Source organism: Lytechinus pictus, chromosome 10 (genome assembly GCF_037042905.1).
Source record: "Lytechinus pictus isolate F3 Inbred chromosome 10, Lp3.0, whole genome shotgun sequence".
NCBI lineage: Eukaryota > Metazoa > Echinodermata > Echinoidea > Temnopleuroida > Toxopneustidae > Lytechinus > Lytechinus pictus.
The window spans coordinates 33,828,425-33,841,529 of NC_087254.1; the positions used below are offsets into that span (position 1 = coordinate 33,828,425).

Below are 13,105 nucleotides of genomic sequence, written 5' to 3' on the forward strand. Positions count from 1 at the left end.
GCAGTGCGCATTTTAGCTTGCATGCAGCTTGAGCGCCGCGATGAGCGAGTGCGCCAAGCATTTTATAATGAAATACACTTTTTTTGGGAAATATACAGTTTTTTTCATCACAGAATACAGTTTTTCATTCCCAGAGGTTGGCAGGTCTGCAGTAGTTCATGTACAGAAATGATAAATTTGTTATTCTAACATTTAAAGTTATTACTGGTAAACTTGTGCTATTTTTGTACATAGGAATTTTTCATTTTTCATGGTCACTATTATTTCATTAGCGATACATGGAACAGGATGGAATTTACAACTTTTTCTTGAATTTCCTTCTCGACAGTGAAAGCTTGCATGTTTGGGTGGGCGGGTTGATTGTCCATTGCAAATGTGGTGGATTAAACTACTTCCTCTGGTTTATAAACAATTCAAATTAAATTTGGGACGCACATTGGTTTTGAGGTAAAGATGTGCAAGACACATTTTTCGCATGTATCAGAAATTGTGTTGCCTTAAAAATATATTTTGGCAAAAATTATGTAAAAATCTTGCAGTTCAAATAACTTCTGTTTTTTTACCAATGCTCATGAAATTTAGCACAAATATCGGTCTTGGGGTAAAGGTATGCAAGACCCATTTTCCGAATGTGTTGGAAATTGCATTGACATGGGGCAGGGATCAACCTTCAGTGATATTTCTAGGGAGGTTTACTAGCTCTGAAATAGTACTGGTGTGTAAAGAACAAAAATTAAATCTTTATTTTTTTTTTCAGATGGAAACACCACACTCCATCTCCATGTACCTTGGTTTCAAGAAAATGAATGGTCTGTTGCCAAGGCAACAGAAAACAATGTGATGTCTCTGAAACTGCAGAGTGGCCGACCAGCAGACGACTCTCGTCCTGTTCAGCTTCATGCATATGTTTACTCTAGATGCCACTATAGGTTGAGGATTTCCGTCTCACACGCTGAGATACTCGGTCAGGTAAGGGAATTTAAGTGAAATTTTCTATTGTGCGCTTGATTGATTTCATCCTTAAAAATATGTATTATCAGCGGCTTGTTGCAAAAAGAGTTGCGATCAAACACAACTGCTTATGATGATGATCCTTCTGTTAATTTTGAATGTTAGAATAATTTTGTAGTAGATCATTTTCTTTGGAATGATTTTTTTTAACACTTTATCTCTGATTCTTGCCCTCCCCCCCCCCCCCTCCTAAAAAAAATAAAAATAAAAAAACACCATATTATGTTTGTTATGTTATGGACAAACAAAATGTATGAATTATATGAATGCAGAAGAAAAGAATAAATCAAAACTAAATCTAAAACTTCAAAAATCAAATGAATATAATTTTAACCTATGAAACATGCGCAGTAGGAACTTGTACTTGATTTTTTTATTTGTGTTGAACTCTTTTTGCAAGGGGCTCTAGGGATGTTACATGTAAAACTATAGAAGCCCTGGCAGTATATTTATAGAAAGACCTTCTTGTGGACAAGAGTTCATCTCCTTCATTTCTCCATTCCATTTTCTTCTCTCATTCTCTCTTTTTCTTATATTGTGTGACCGAATTACCGACTGGCATTCTGTTACTAAACATGCGTTTTTCCACATCAGAAAATTAATAATTGATTTCAATATGGGGGGGAGCTGACTCTACCCCCTTGATATCAACAGGGGCCCTTAAAGGAGAATGAAACCCTTGAAACCAGCTGAATCCATATCAAAGAGAAAAATCAAAGAAACATATTGTTGAAAGTTTGAGGAAGATTGAATGAATAATAAGAAAGTTATGAGCATTTGAATATTGAGATCACTAATGCCATGTAGATCCTCCCATTGGCAATGCGACCAAGATCAGTGATGTCACACAAGTACAACTCCCTCATTACTTTAGTACATATTTCACTTATATTCTCACTTTTATGGAGTCTATCACAAGGTGAGGTGTTCTCTTTATGAGAGGACAAGTACAGAGGTTTCACAACATTATATCATTGATGAATCGTTTGTCATATGATTAGAATGAGCAAAAAGAGATGTTTTGGGGTATATTTTCAGCGTCCAAAAGGGGAGAGTTGTTCATCAGTGACATCACAGATCTTGGTCGCATTGCCAACGGGAGGATCTCCATAGCATTAGTGATCTGGACATTCAAATGCTCATAACTCTTCTATTGCTAGTCCTATTTTACTCAAACTTTTGTTGATCTTATTCTTTGATTTTTCTGCTTTCACAAAAGCTAACTTGCTCCAAGAGTTTCATTCTCCTTTAAAGGGAAATAAAACCTTTGGAACAAGTGGGCTTGTGTGGAAAAATCAAAGAATAAGATCTACGAAAGTTCGAGAAAAATTGAACAGATAATAAGAAAGTTATGAGCATGTGAAGTGTAGATCATTATTGTAATGTAGATCCTTCTATTTGCAATGCGACAAAGATGTGTGATGTCACATGTGAACTTTCCCTTTGATGGACTATAAAATACCCCAAAAATCTCTTTTTGCTCTTTCTTATGGTTATAAAAACAATTCATCCATAATGTATTCTTTAAAAATCTACATTACATGCCCTCTTATAGAAAGAATACATAATCTACTGATAGATGAGATAAAAGAGGCAGATTAAATGAAATATATATCACAGTAATGGGAAAGTTGTTCACATGTGACATCACACATCTTTCTCGCATTGCCAATAGAATGATCTACATTACAATAATGATCTAAACTTCAAATCCTCATAACTTTCTTATAATCTATTCAATTTTTCTCAAACTTTCGTAGATCTGTTTGATTTTTCTGTTTTTGCACAAGCTATCTTGTTCCAAAGGTTTGATTTTCCCTTATTTAAAGTGGACCTTGAGACCCCATACTGTGAGTGCTGGTTGATGTTTGATTTCAATGTTAGTTGATTATCACCGGCGACAAATTATGGCTGATAACATGATATATCGCCGAGTTTGAAAATTCATTATATATGTTCATTATGAACTCTGTAAGAGCAGGGAAGGGGGAAATGAAAGAAATGTCTTTCATCCATGCTTGTCCATAAAAGTATGCTTTTTGGGTAACAAGTTTAAAGGTTCTGAGTAGCTTTAAATCAATACAGAGCAACATTGTGGTCAACAAATGGTGATTAGCTTTTCATTTTTAATCAACATTTTGGTCATATCATGTTACCGCATAATATCATAAAACCATTATCAAATATTCAGTATTTTTTCAATAATGCACAATTTCATTAATATCGAAATATTGTCAAGCATTACTGTGAGGTTTGCTACTCATGTTGGATAGTGGAAAGTGCAGATTTCTGATTTAAAATATGTGGCACTTCAACAAAACCATTTGAGGAGCCCTGCCATATAATCTATTGGACTATGAATATTTTTTCTACAGTGGTGGTGACACGCTTGTATTAGATTTGTATCTCCATGTGTTGTTAAAGTATTGTATACCCAAGGCCTGTATCTAGGATGCAATATTTTCACAAAATAGTGACAAAATAATGTGACAAAAATTATCTGAAGAAGAAACTTTTATCATTTTCATTTATTACTCATTCATCACATTTGAAAAGAGAAATGGATCATAAAACTGTTGCAGTCATTGAAATAAAAGCTGTCATATAACTGAAAGATTTTGTAATATTTATTGTTCATTTAAACAGGTAGATAAAGAGATTTGGCTAAGAATGTATGACAAAAACGGGAGTAAACATATTTGTAAAGTTATCTTGGGCTATTTCTTTGATGCCGAAAGTTACCATAGCAACATTAAGCTAACCTGTTTGTTCATTGCTATGACGCTTGTTTGGTAGTTGTCACATTTTATGTAAACTGATTATCTTTGAACAAGGGCAAAGGTCCAGTACTGTATATTTGAATAGTAGTCATACAAATTTTACTGATATTCATTGTTGATCAATTGAAAAACACACCCCTCATGCTTGAACATGCGACCATGCAAGTTATAACAAATGCTTTTATGTAGTGCAGTTGTTTGACATTTTAGGGTGATCCCATTTTGACAACAGTTTATATCTTTTTGACATAAAAGTGAAAAATATTTTCTTGATTGATGGTGATCCTCCAGTAATACGAGGAGGGGAGCAAGAATCAAGACTTAACCAATGAGCTAATTTGACTCGATATTCTATCTTTTACAAAATGAAAAATAGTGCTGTGTCATACGGTACACAAAAACAATAGAAAATACAAAGATAGAAAACAAAAGAATGGAATCTTCTTTAAATGTTTTAATTGATGACATAATGAGGCAACAATACACTGTACAACACATGAGAGATAGTAATTAAAAAAATCTTTTACAGAAGAAGTAATTTATCATCCTAAAGAATTTTAAACATGTTTACCTGTTTGTTTCAAAATATAAAGTATTAGAGATATTTAAGCTTTCTTCTGAAAGTATTGAAAGAAACTCCATGAAATTATGGGGGTCATAGATTAGCACTGAAATACAAATACTGAAAAGAAATCACTGCAATGATATGTTACTTGCAGTCTCTGCAGAAAACATTTACAAAGGAAATTTGAGAAGACGGTTCTTGAAGATGTTTTTAACCACATGTTAGAAATAAAATTCATTTATTACACAATCACGAACATTTACCTGTTTTTGGTTTTAAAAAAAAATTATAATTTTTTTTTGTCTGTCTATTATTTATTAAGGAACTTTTTTTCTCATGTCTACACACCAATCAGGGACCCATTGCATAAAAATTTTGCCATAAAAACTCTGGCATTTTTTTTGCCAGATTTTTTAATGTGTAATTTTCAATGGCATAATTTTGTTTGCCAGAGTTTTTTTATGGCAAAAGTTTTATGCAACAGGTCCCAGATGTTCCTTTTCAGTAACATTTGTTACCATTTTTATTATCTAGATTTGAAAATTCATGCAAATCTACTCTTTGATTGAGTGTTTGTCACATGTATGATCAGGGGAGCGTTTCATCAATATTTTCATCCAACAAGTTGTCAGGTCTGACATCTTTCCATGATTTTGATTGGCAGAGAGGCACTGTTCCTATGGTAACTGTCGGATAAAATGGGACTTGTCGGATAAAACGTCCGACAAGTCCTTTCATGAAACGCCCCCCTGTTCTGTGCAGCAGATTATGTGGTACACAAATTAAAGCTATTGATATTGTATACTGCCTTACTTTTGTAAAAGGAAGCAAGTTACCAAAGTTACAAAAGTATTTGTTGTAAATGAGCAATGTGTGTTTGCCATTTACATAGGCGTCATTGCAATTTAACAGCATACTTTCTTCAATATCTTTCCATAGAATGATCATTTATTTCCCAATTTTACCTGAAAGTGCAACATATATAGGGTGTTTCAGAAACAACAGTAACTCAAATTTGATTGATGTGTCACTTGCTTCCTTTTGCCAAAGATGGGCAGTAGAGTACAGAGGACATTACTCAAATAACAATACATAAGTTGACAAGTAAATTGACAGAATAAGTGGTTGATGTCTATCATAAAATGAAGGACAATAATTGATATATTCTAAATGCAACTCAGTTGGAATAGAACATATATGATCAATGAAAAAAAAATCTTGACTAAAGCACAGATTACCTGTAGTTCAAAAATCTTCTTTTCAAAATCAGTGAGTTGACATTTCAAACTAGCACATAAGTTTGGGAAAATTATTCATTTCAAAATGACAAGATGATTAATCAGCTAATTTCTTGTGTGACTATAAGCCATCTATCTTGCAATAAGAAATACATACATGTACAGTGTCCATGCCATGATATAAACGATCCAACTAACAGACTTAAGAATATGGGCCATAGAGAACAAGTATTTTTGTGGACAATTTCATTTGATTCAAATGTAATTCCATGTTTGAATGGATTCGTTCCAGACCCAAGTTCTGATGATTCAGAATATTTGGTGCAAGATGTTGATATTAAGAAATCAAGTTTCCAACTTTCTATGTAATCTTGTGACTAAAGGGGTACTCCAGGCCGAAGTTATATGACTTTAATAAGCAGATTATAAAACAATCAGTGAAGATCTCATAAAAATCAGATGAGGAATTACAAAGTTAGATATTTCAAGTATTTTGATCGAACGGTTCTATGCATGTCTTCAAGAATATGCAATTTCATATCCCCATTTATTCTTTCTGCATTTTAATATACTGTATGATATGATTATCTCTAGTTTCCTCCATTAATGTATTAATGAAGGGTCAACTGCTGATATACTGACTGAGATAATCATTGCTAAAACTTTTCTAGCCTACTCACTTGTATAAAAATATGAAATAATTATGATTTCAAGGGAAGGTGGCAAAATTCTGCCAAACTTTAGATTTCAATAACTTCTGTCATTTTTATCAGAATTTAATGAAATTTTCAGTAGTTTGCTTGATCCATTTTACTCTATTTATTTAGATATCATTATTTACAGCCTGGAGCACCCTTAAAATATATTTGTATCTTAAATTGCACTTACACTTCTAGCAGCATGGCTGTAATACATAAAATAAAATAAATTTTGTTGCGTACATGTACTGGGTACTCACAATCATTTCAAACCAATTAACATTAACATGCCAATTATAAATTTAGAATGTGTTGCTTAGAATGTCATTAAAAATAAACTGCATGCATTTTGTACATTATAGCAAATATATATGAAATTAAATGTGACCTGTCACCCCTAAACAAACAAAAAGTAACTCAAGATGAAATTTGAGATATTTATTGAGCTTGTAAAAGAATATCTTTAAGCTTTAAAAATAATGAATAGCTTGTAAAAATTGATCAGCAAAAAGCTACACAAGGACTTGATTGATTGTAGAAGAAATACAGTTAGAGCTTCAAAGAATAAGAAGAAAACAGGGGTTGAAATTTGGAGTTGGCTCGAGCATGAGATATCTCAGTTAAACCTCTAAGAAGTCAGGATAAAATGGTGTAAGAGAAATTCTTGTATCTCATCTTTTATTTTGACAATATGAAGAAGAAATATTTCTGTTTCAGATTAGCTACATATGTAATTTTCTCTTTTTTCCCTACTTTTTGAAAACCAAATTACTTTGGGGTATTTACAGGGAACCTTCCCGAGTGACTTATTGTTGGTTTTGGGGTGGCAGGCTGCATTTAGAATGTATAAGCCATATTTTATACAAGAATTTACAAGCAAATGAAGCAACTTCTGCAGTAAAGTTCCTCTAAAATTACTTCAGCTCTTGAGCTTGTAACACAGGCTCAGCCAGTCTTAAAGGTGCAAGAACAGATGGATTTCCAAGTGACATTGAACGTTTCCTCCTAAACTTTGTTGATGCTGGAGCTGTAGTTGGATCAGACTGTCTCAGTTTTGCTTGTGCCAAAGGAGTTTCTGTTATTCCGCCAGTGGTCCTTCGTACTTCGGGGAAACTTGGCCTCATGGCTGTCAAGACATGATACTGCATTTCCTGCGTTCCTGCTTTGTTTTGTGTCGTCTGAGGCTGTGCACTGCTTACAAAGCGATGATGATGAGGGGGCTTGCTTGGGATCAAAGCATTGATTTTAGTTTGCGTGTTTGTCCTTTCTAGTCTCTTAGGGTTGGAGTGTTGGTTGAGGTCATGAGCGATAGACTCTCTTCTGCTTAACTGTCGTTCAGTTCTTTGGGCATTCTGGTTATGTTGTCCATTGAGTCCTGGTTTGCTGTCTCTGCGCTTCAGGTGGCTTTCACTGCCTCTCCTCTGTAATCTCCCTTTACCTCGCATGCTGTTGGCTTGAGCCTGCCGTTGTCGCTCTTTCTCTATCTGGCCAAAGTCGTAGAGGTCCATCTGTGGAAAGAATCCCTGGTAGGCACTGTCGGTGACATGCAGCCGTCGTAACCGCCTCTTCAGCATGATGTCTTCAAGTTCTTCCTCTTCCTCTCCTTCACCATTCTGTTGATCATCGTAGTCATCACCCATCAATTCCCTTTCCATGGCTATTGCCTCTTGATGCTTCCTCCGCTCCTCGATCATCAGCTCCCACTTCAGCATATCTCGACTCTGCTCCCTCTCAACCTGATCCCGCTCACTGTACACCTTCCGGCTAGGCACATAGTCATAGTAGGAGAGGAGCCGCTTCTCTTTTGGCTTGTTTCGTGTGAGGATAGGCTCTTTGTGGCTGAGAAGCGATTGGTAGGCTCGGGACACCACCGGATCTGGCAGTGGCTTGCAGCCTGCTACCAGGTACTTCAGATGGTCCCTATCCCAACCCATGATAGCTGGACAGCTTGCTCTTCGTCCAAGTGGAAACCGACCAATACCTGCTGAAGTCAAAGTACTGAAATCACCAGTATCCTTTTCATTCTTGTGGTTTTTACCCTGATTATTCCCAATCGGAGGCAACGACTGATTACATGTAAAATCTATAGATGTGTCAGAGTCACTCACAACAGAATACAACTCTGACTCGGTTAATGATTCTATGTCTTCATCGCTCTCCTCTTTTATAACAGCCATTTCAATTTCTTATCAGTGTTTGTTGTCTTACAAACGGTTACAAGGGTAGTAATTTGTAGCAATCACTGTGCAAAACAAACATTTCAGAAATATTAGTACATGTTTCACAAGTTAATCTCTTCTAATGGCTTCAAAGTTCAGCTTTGTAAGTCAACAAGGAATTCATCCAGTGTTTCCATGATAAAGCAATGACTTTAAGATCCATTTTCTATCAAATCCATTCATTGTTTCTAATTAGCTCTCATTTCACAAAAACAGAGTCATCCAAATGACTTGAATGTCTAAATTAAAGATGTGTATTCCTGAAGATTTGATCAAGAGTCGAATGGCACTCCCTTTGCTGTCAAGTCTTGAATCACCTCTGGATCAAAGATATAAGACAACTTTAGTAGATATGGTTCTCCCAACAATTGTTTCCATGGCGATAGGATCATCTCATGTGTTTATTATCCCTAAAACATTCCTCTGTGTGCAAAAGAAAGCCTTCCGACATAAAGAATTTACTACTTCCTGAACTGTCATATAACATAGTTTTCTGTTTACATGAATGTTCTATGTCTTGCTGTAGATCAATATTTACAGCCTGGTGAGATTGATGGAGGTGCTGGCCATCGTCGTAAATCTTTCCTTGTTTCTTGCTCTATCTCTCTCTTAAATCTATGCAGTAGTGTAATTGAGTCTGTCCCTGGTTTAAACAATGAACAGTATCTAGAACATAACGAAGAGAAATGAAACATGAAATATAAAGTATGAATAGATACAGAAGTTCACATTCACCCAGGAAATTCAAAGAAAAGTTGACACTTCATAAAATTTACTGTATCTTATAAAATATTTGTGCTATCATGACAAATTTTACATCAAACAAATGAGTATGTCATGCCCCTTCATCACATTTCTTTGACATCAGGAGCTAAAAAATCTTCATATTTTAGACAAATTAAGGATAAAAACTTGACAAAAATATTTCATATTTGTGCTAGTTACTTCTCAAAACAAACATTTCAGATTAAACTTTCTGGTTCAGTGGTGGCATATCATGATAGAAAATGTAATATAAATCTTAGATTTGACTCTTTATGTGTTTTCTATGAAATGATGTTTGAAAATATAAAAACAAACTATAGAATACATTTTTCACAAATATAACTATTTTTTCTTCAAAGAAAATTCAATCTGAAATATACTTTAATCTCAATGGCATCCCAATCATGTGAAAGAGCTTAATAGGCTCTTTCATTTGATACCAAATTCATTATGGTAGTATTCATATTTCTGAATATATTGTAAGTTTTATGATGTTTTGGCTAGCGAACAAATTTCACTGAATTCCATGGGTGTATGTAAACTTTTGGCCTCAACTGTAAGTATATTATTTCATGATAATTTGCTGTTATTAGCAAGATATATTAGTAGCATTCCTACTGTTACTTCTATGAATTTTGTTTATTCATTTATTTACCTACATATATTTTGGTTTCGATTTATTTATTTGATTTTCGGTAAAGAAACAAATGAAATACAAATAAAACCTATTCCTTTCATATAGCCAAGGAAATTAGTAAGGTTTTCTTTAGTTAAATACAAATAAGAAATTATTGCTTGTATGTAGCCAAGGAAAATAATTAGGTTTTCTCAAATGAAATACAAATAAAAACTATTGCTTTCATGTAGCCAAGGAAACTAGTTTGAAGGTTTCTTATGCTCGTCAGACATCAGTTTTCAAATGATTGAATTCTGTCCTGTTGTTTTGTTAAAAAAAGACGTAAATACCATTCTCATTCTGATCTCCTTGCAAGTTAAATCTTCCTATAGATGTTTGTCATGTGCCACAGAAAGAAATCATAATTCATAAACATTGAAGTACTCACCATTAATTGATAGGTAACCAGTCAACAGATCAATTGGCAGACTCGACTCTACTCGTACCTTGTACAATCCCTCTGAAATGTTGAGCTATCAAATCCCTCTTGGTTCATTGTGTTTAATCCCCTCCTCGAGATGTCCAATTGTCACTAGGGCGCTACCCAGTGGTGAGATAAATACTACATCCAAAGAAACACTGATTATTCAAGCTATTTTTGTCACCATTTCAAGCGCCATAACAGTCCCTTCTGGCTCTATGCCGTGTGTTTGCCCGAGCAAACAAATCACGTCTCAATAAGGGAAAGTTTTCAGTTGAGTGAGCACATTAACATCTCTTGCTTTGATTTCACAGTTATATGCTAGCCTATATAATTACAATAACCAATAGGCATCCGGGCTGTCCCTTTTCCCCTCCCACTTAAAAGTGCACTGATAATTCATGATAGAAAAATAGAAATGACAGAAATATATGAATATATAGGCCTACCAGTCCTTTCTGCAAGCCTAAGAAAGATGACCTATAATTTGGAGGCTGTTCTTCCCCCCTCAATGCCTCCCACCGTTATTGGAGCTTTATTGGGGGTGTAATGATAAATCAGGACAAAACAACATTAGGAAACATGTTTAAGAAGACCACGGTGTTTTGTGAAACATCTTGCCAGTGATTTTTGCTTACAAATCTGTCCTGAGCCAATCAAAGACAAGGATTTCAGTAGCTTGTAACAGTTGTTGGTGAAAGTCACATTTTGTTTGACTTTGTTTTAAGAAGCTCCCATGGAGTGTACTTTATCATGATTGGAAGACAAAACAATACATCCAGGATTTTGTGTTCTTTTCTTTATGCCCAGAGTTTTTTTTAATCAGTTTTAAAGCTAAAAAATAGCTTCCTTCTTCAAACAAGATGATATGAAGACACATATTTCTGTTGAGTTTATAATAGCAATGTTCTCCAATTTTTATATCTCTGACCCTTGGTTTCCATTTCTTTTTTTATGTTCTTGTTCAATGGGGAAATGGGTTTTCACAAAGTTGAAGGGTTGCAGTCTTCTGTATTGAGTGAACTCAGATAAGTACTGAGGATGGGTTTTCAATGCAATGTCACCATGAAGTTTGTGTAAAGAGCTTCATAAGCAAGAGGTGTAGAGAGGGGAAAAAAGAAAGAGAGAGAGAGTCAGAGACAAATACTTAATTTCTTATTTATGCACAGTGTAAACTAGTACTATATAAATATAGAAAATATTTGGTTATAATCTTTTTCATATTTTTTTTTGGGGGGGGGGGGGAGGTGGGGCCATGTTGACCATTGATAGCTGGTGTTCCAGATAAATTGTTAAAGTCTTTTACCATTGCTCTTGCTGATCTGTTTTTTATGCTTCAGGTCCCTAGGCTTTACTGGTAGGGCTTCCCAAATTCTGCAATTGCAAGTAATTCTGTCTAACAAGAGACACAGAAAACAAACAAAAAACATCAGTTATATGACTTCCCATCCCTATTGTCAAATTGAGACTGACACACACACACACTCACTCAAAAGTGAATATACAATGATTTCTGGTAGGAAGTAGAACATGGTCCCGTTTCATAAAGACTTGTTATAACCACAATTATGCACAATTTCTATAACAAGCTTGCTGTCAGCCAACTAACTGAGAAAAAAAAACCATCATTAAAAATTTGTTATTGTAACATATTTTTTTTAATTAAATGGGCCCCTTAAAACTAACGTAACTTTGTCATTATGGTAATTACCATTGTAACCTTGATTGTGATTGGCTGCTGGGCCCTGTTACCATGGTAATGACCATAAATGCAAAGTTACCACAATTGTAACTCTTTGTGAAACAGGGCTCCTTCTCATGTTTACATAATTGCCCCTGGATAAATGTGGTATATAGCGGTTTGCTTGATAAAAGCCCTGTGGATGTCATCATGTTTGGTTTTCTTGTTTAATGTTTGATGACAATAAAATGGCCCTTTAGATTGGATGCTTGTTTTTCCAATTACACTATGATAATGCTGTGAATGATAATTGGGTAATGAGAGAACATGTGCTAAAGACTAATGGAGTGAAAGATTATACCTGATGGTGGACAACTCATTACAGATTACATTACTGTTTATGCAGGGAATAATTTTCCTGGTATCGCATCGCAATTTGCTCCACATTTTCGAAAGACTGCTATGCTTAAAGTCTTTTGTATAGCATATTTTTACATAGGACTGTACATTACTTAGTTGAGAGCTATTCTCTTATGACCAAAAATGCTATTCAAATTTGAAAAGCAAAATTATTCTCTGTGTTTATGCTAGCAAAAAAAAATGACACCTTATAAATCCCTAATTTAAGGGAAAAATATGTCATGAACACATGAATATTATATATGGCCTGAAAGAGTATGTTTCCCAAATAATTTGATAGCATATTTATGTGGTATGTGTTAATGCATGGATGATCAGGAGGTATTCTTTGCAGTGATGTAAATTTTGATTTGCGCCAAAGTAAGGCATAACTGCAATAAGTGAATCCAGATGTCATTGTCATAATCCTACAAGGGTTGCATTAACACCCATTCCAAACACCTCAATAAATATCATTATGTTTGTTTAATAAACACTTTTAGGTATTGATTCTCCAGTTAATATCATTGAAAAGGAGTTTGCAAATAGGTTTACCGGGGGGGGGCTGTCAAATATATTGCTGTACTCACGCATGACCAAAAAACATGTTTAAAGGGGTGTATTTTCAGTTTAGGACGCGGGCCGTGTGTTT

At 34.7% G+C, this 13,105-nt stretch overlaps 2 protein-coding genes across 3 annotated transcripts in view; one reads left to right on the forward strand and one right to left on the reverse strand.

The window, feature by feature from the left end:
* LOC129270525 (GPI inositol-deacylase-like) overlaps positions 1-1,202 on the forward strand; it is a 23,296-nt gene extending 22,094 nt beyond the window's left edge. For both annotated transcript variants that reach the window (XM_054907894.2, XM_064105899.1), the window contains exon 14: positions 758-1,202. In XM_054907894.2, coding sequence (XP_054763869.2) covers positions 758-987 — 230 coding nt within the window. In that variant the 3' untranslated portion in view covers positions 988-1,202. The remainder of the gene's footprint in view (positions 1-757) is intronic.
* A 2,311-nt stretch (positions 1,203-3,513) lies between these two features.
* LOC129269521 (uncharacterized) lies at positions 3,514-10,604 on the reverse strand. Its single transcript, XM_064105901.1, has 2 exons — positions 10,341-10,604; positions 3,514-9,177 (listed from the first exon to the last, which is right to left on the reverse strand). The coding sequence occupies exon 2, from the start codon at positions 8,467-8,469 to the stop codon at positions 7,207-7,209; it is 1,263 nt and encodes a 420-aa protein (XP_063961971.1). The 5' UTR covers positions 8,470-9,177; positions 10,341-10,604; the 3' UTR covers positions 3,514-7,206.
* Between the last annotated feature and the right edge of the window lie 2,501 nt (positions 10,605-13,105).

Coding starts and splice junctions, on each gene's coding strand:
- LOC129269521 (XM_064105901.1), bottom strand. CDS start 8,469: ATGGCTGTTATAAAAGAGGAGAGCGATGAAGACATAGAATCATTAACC.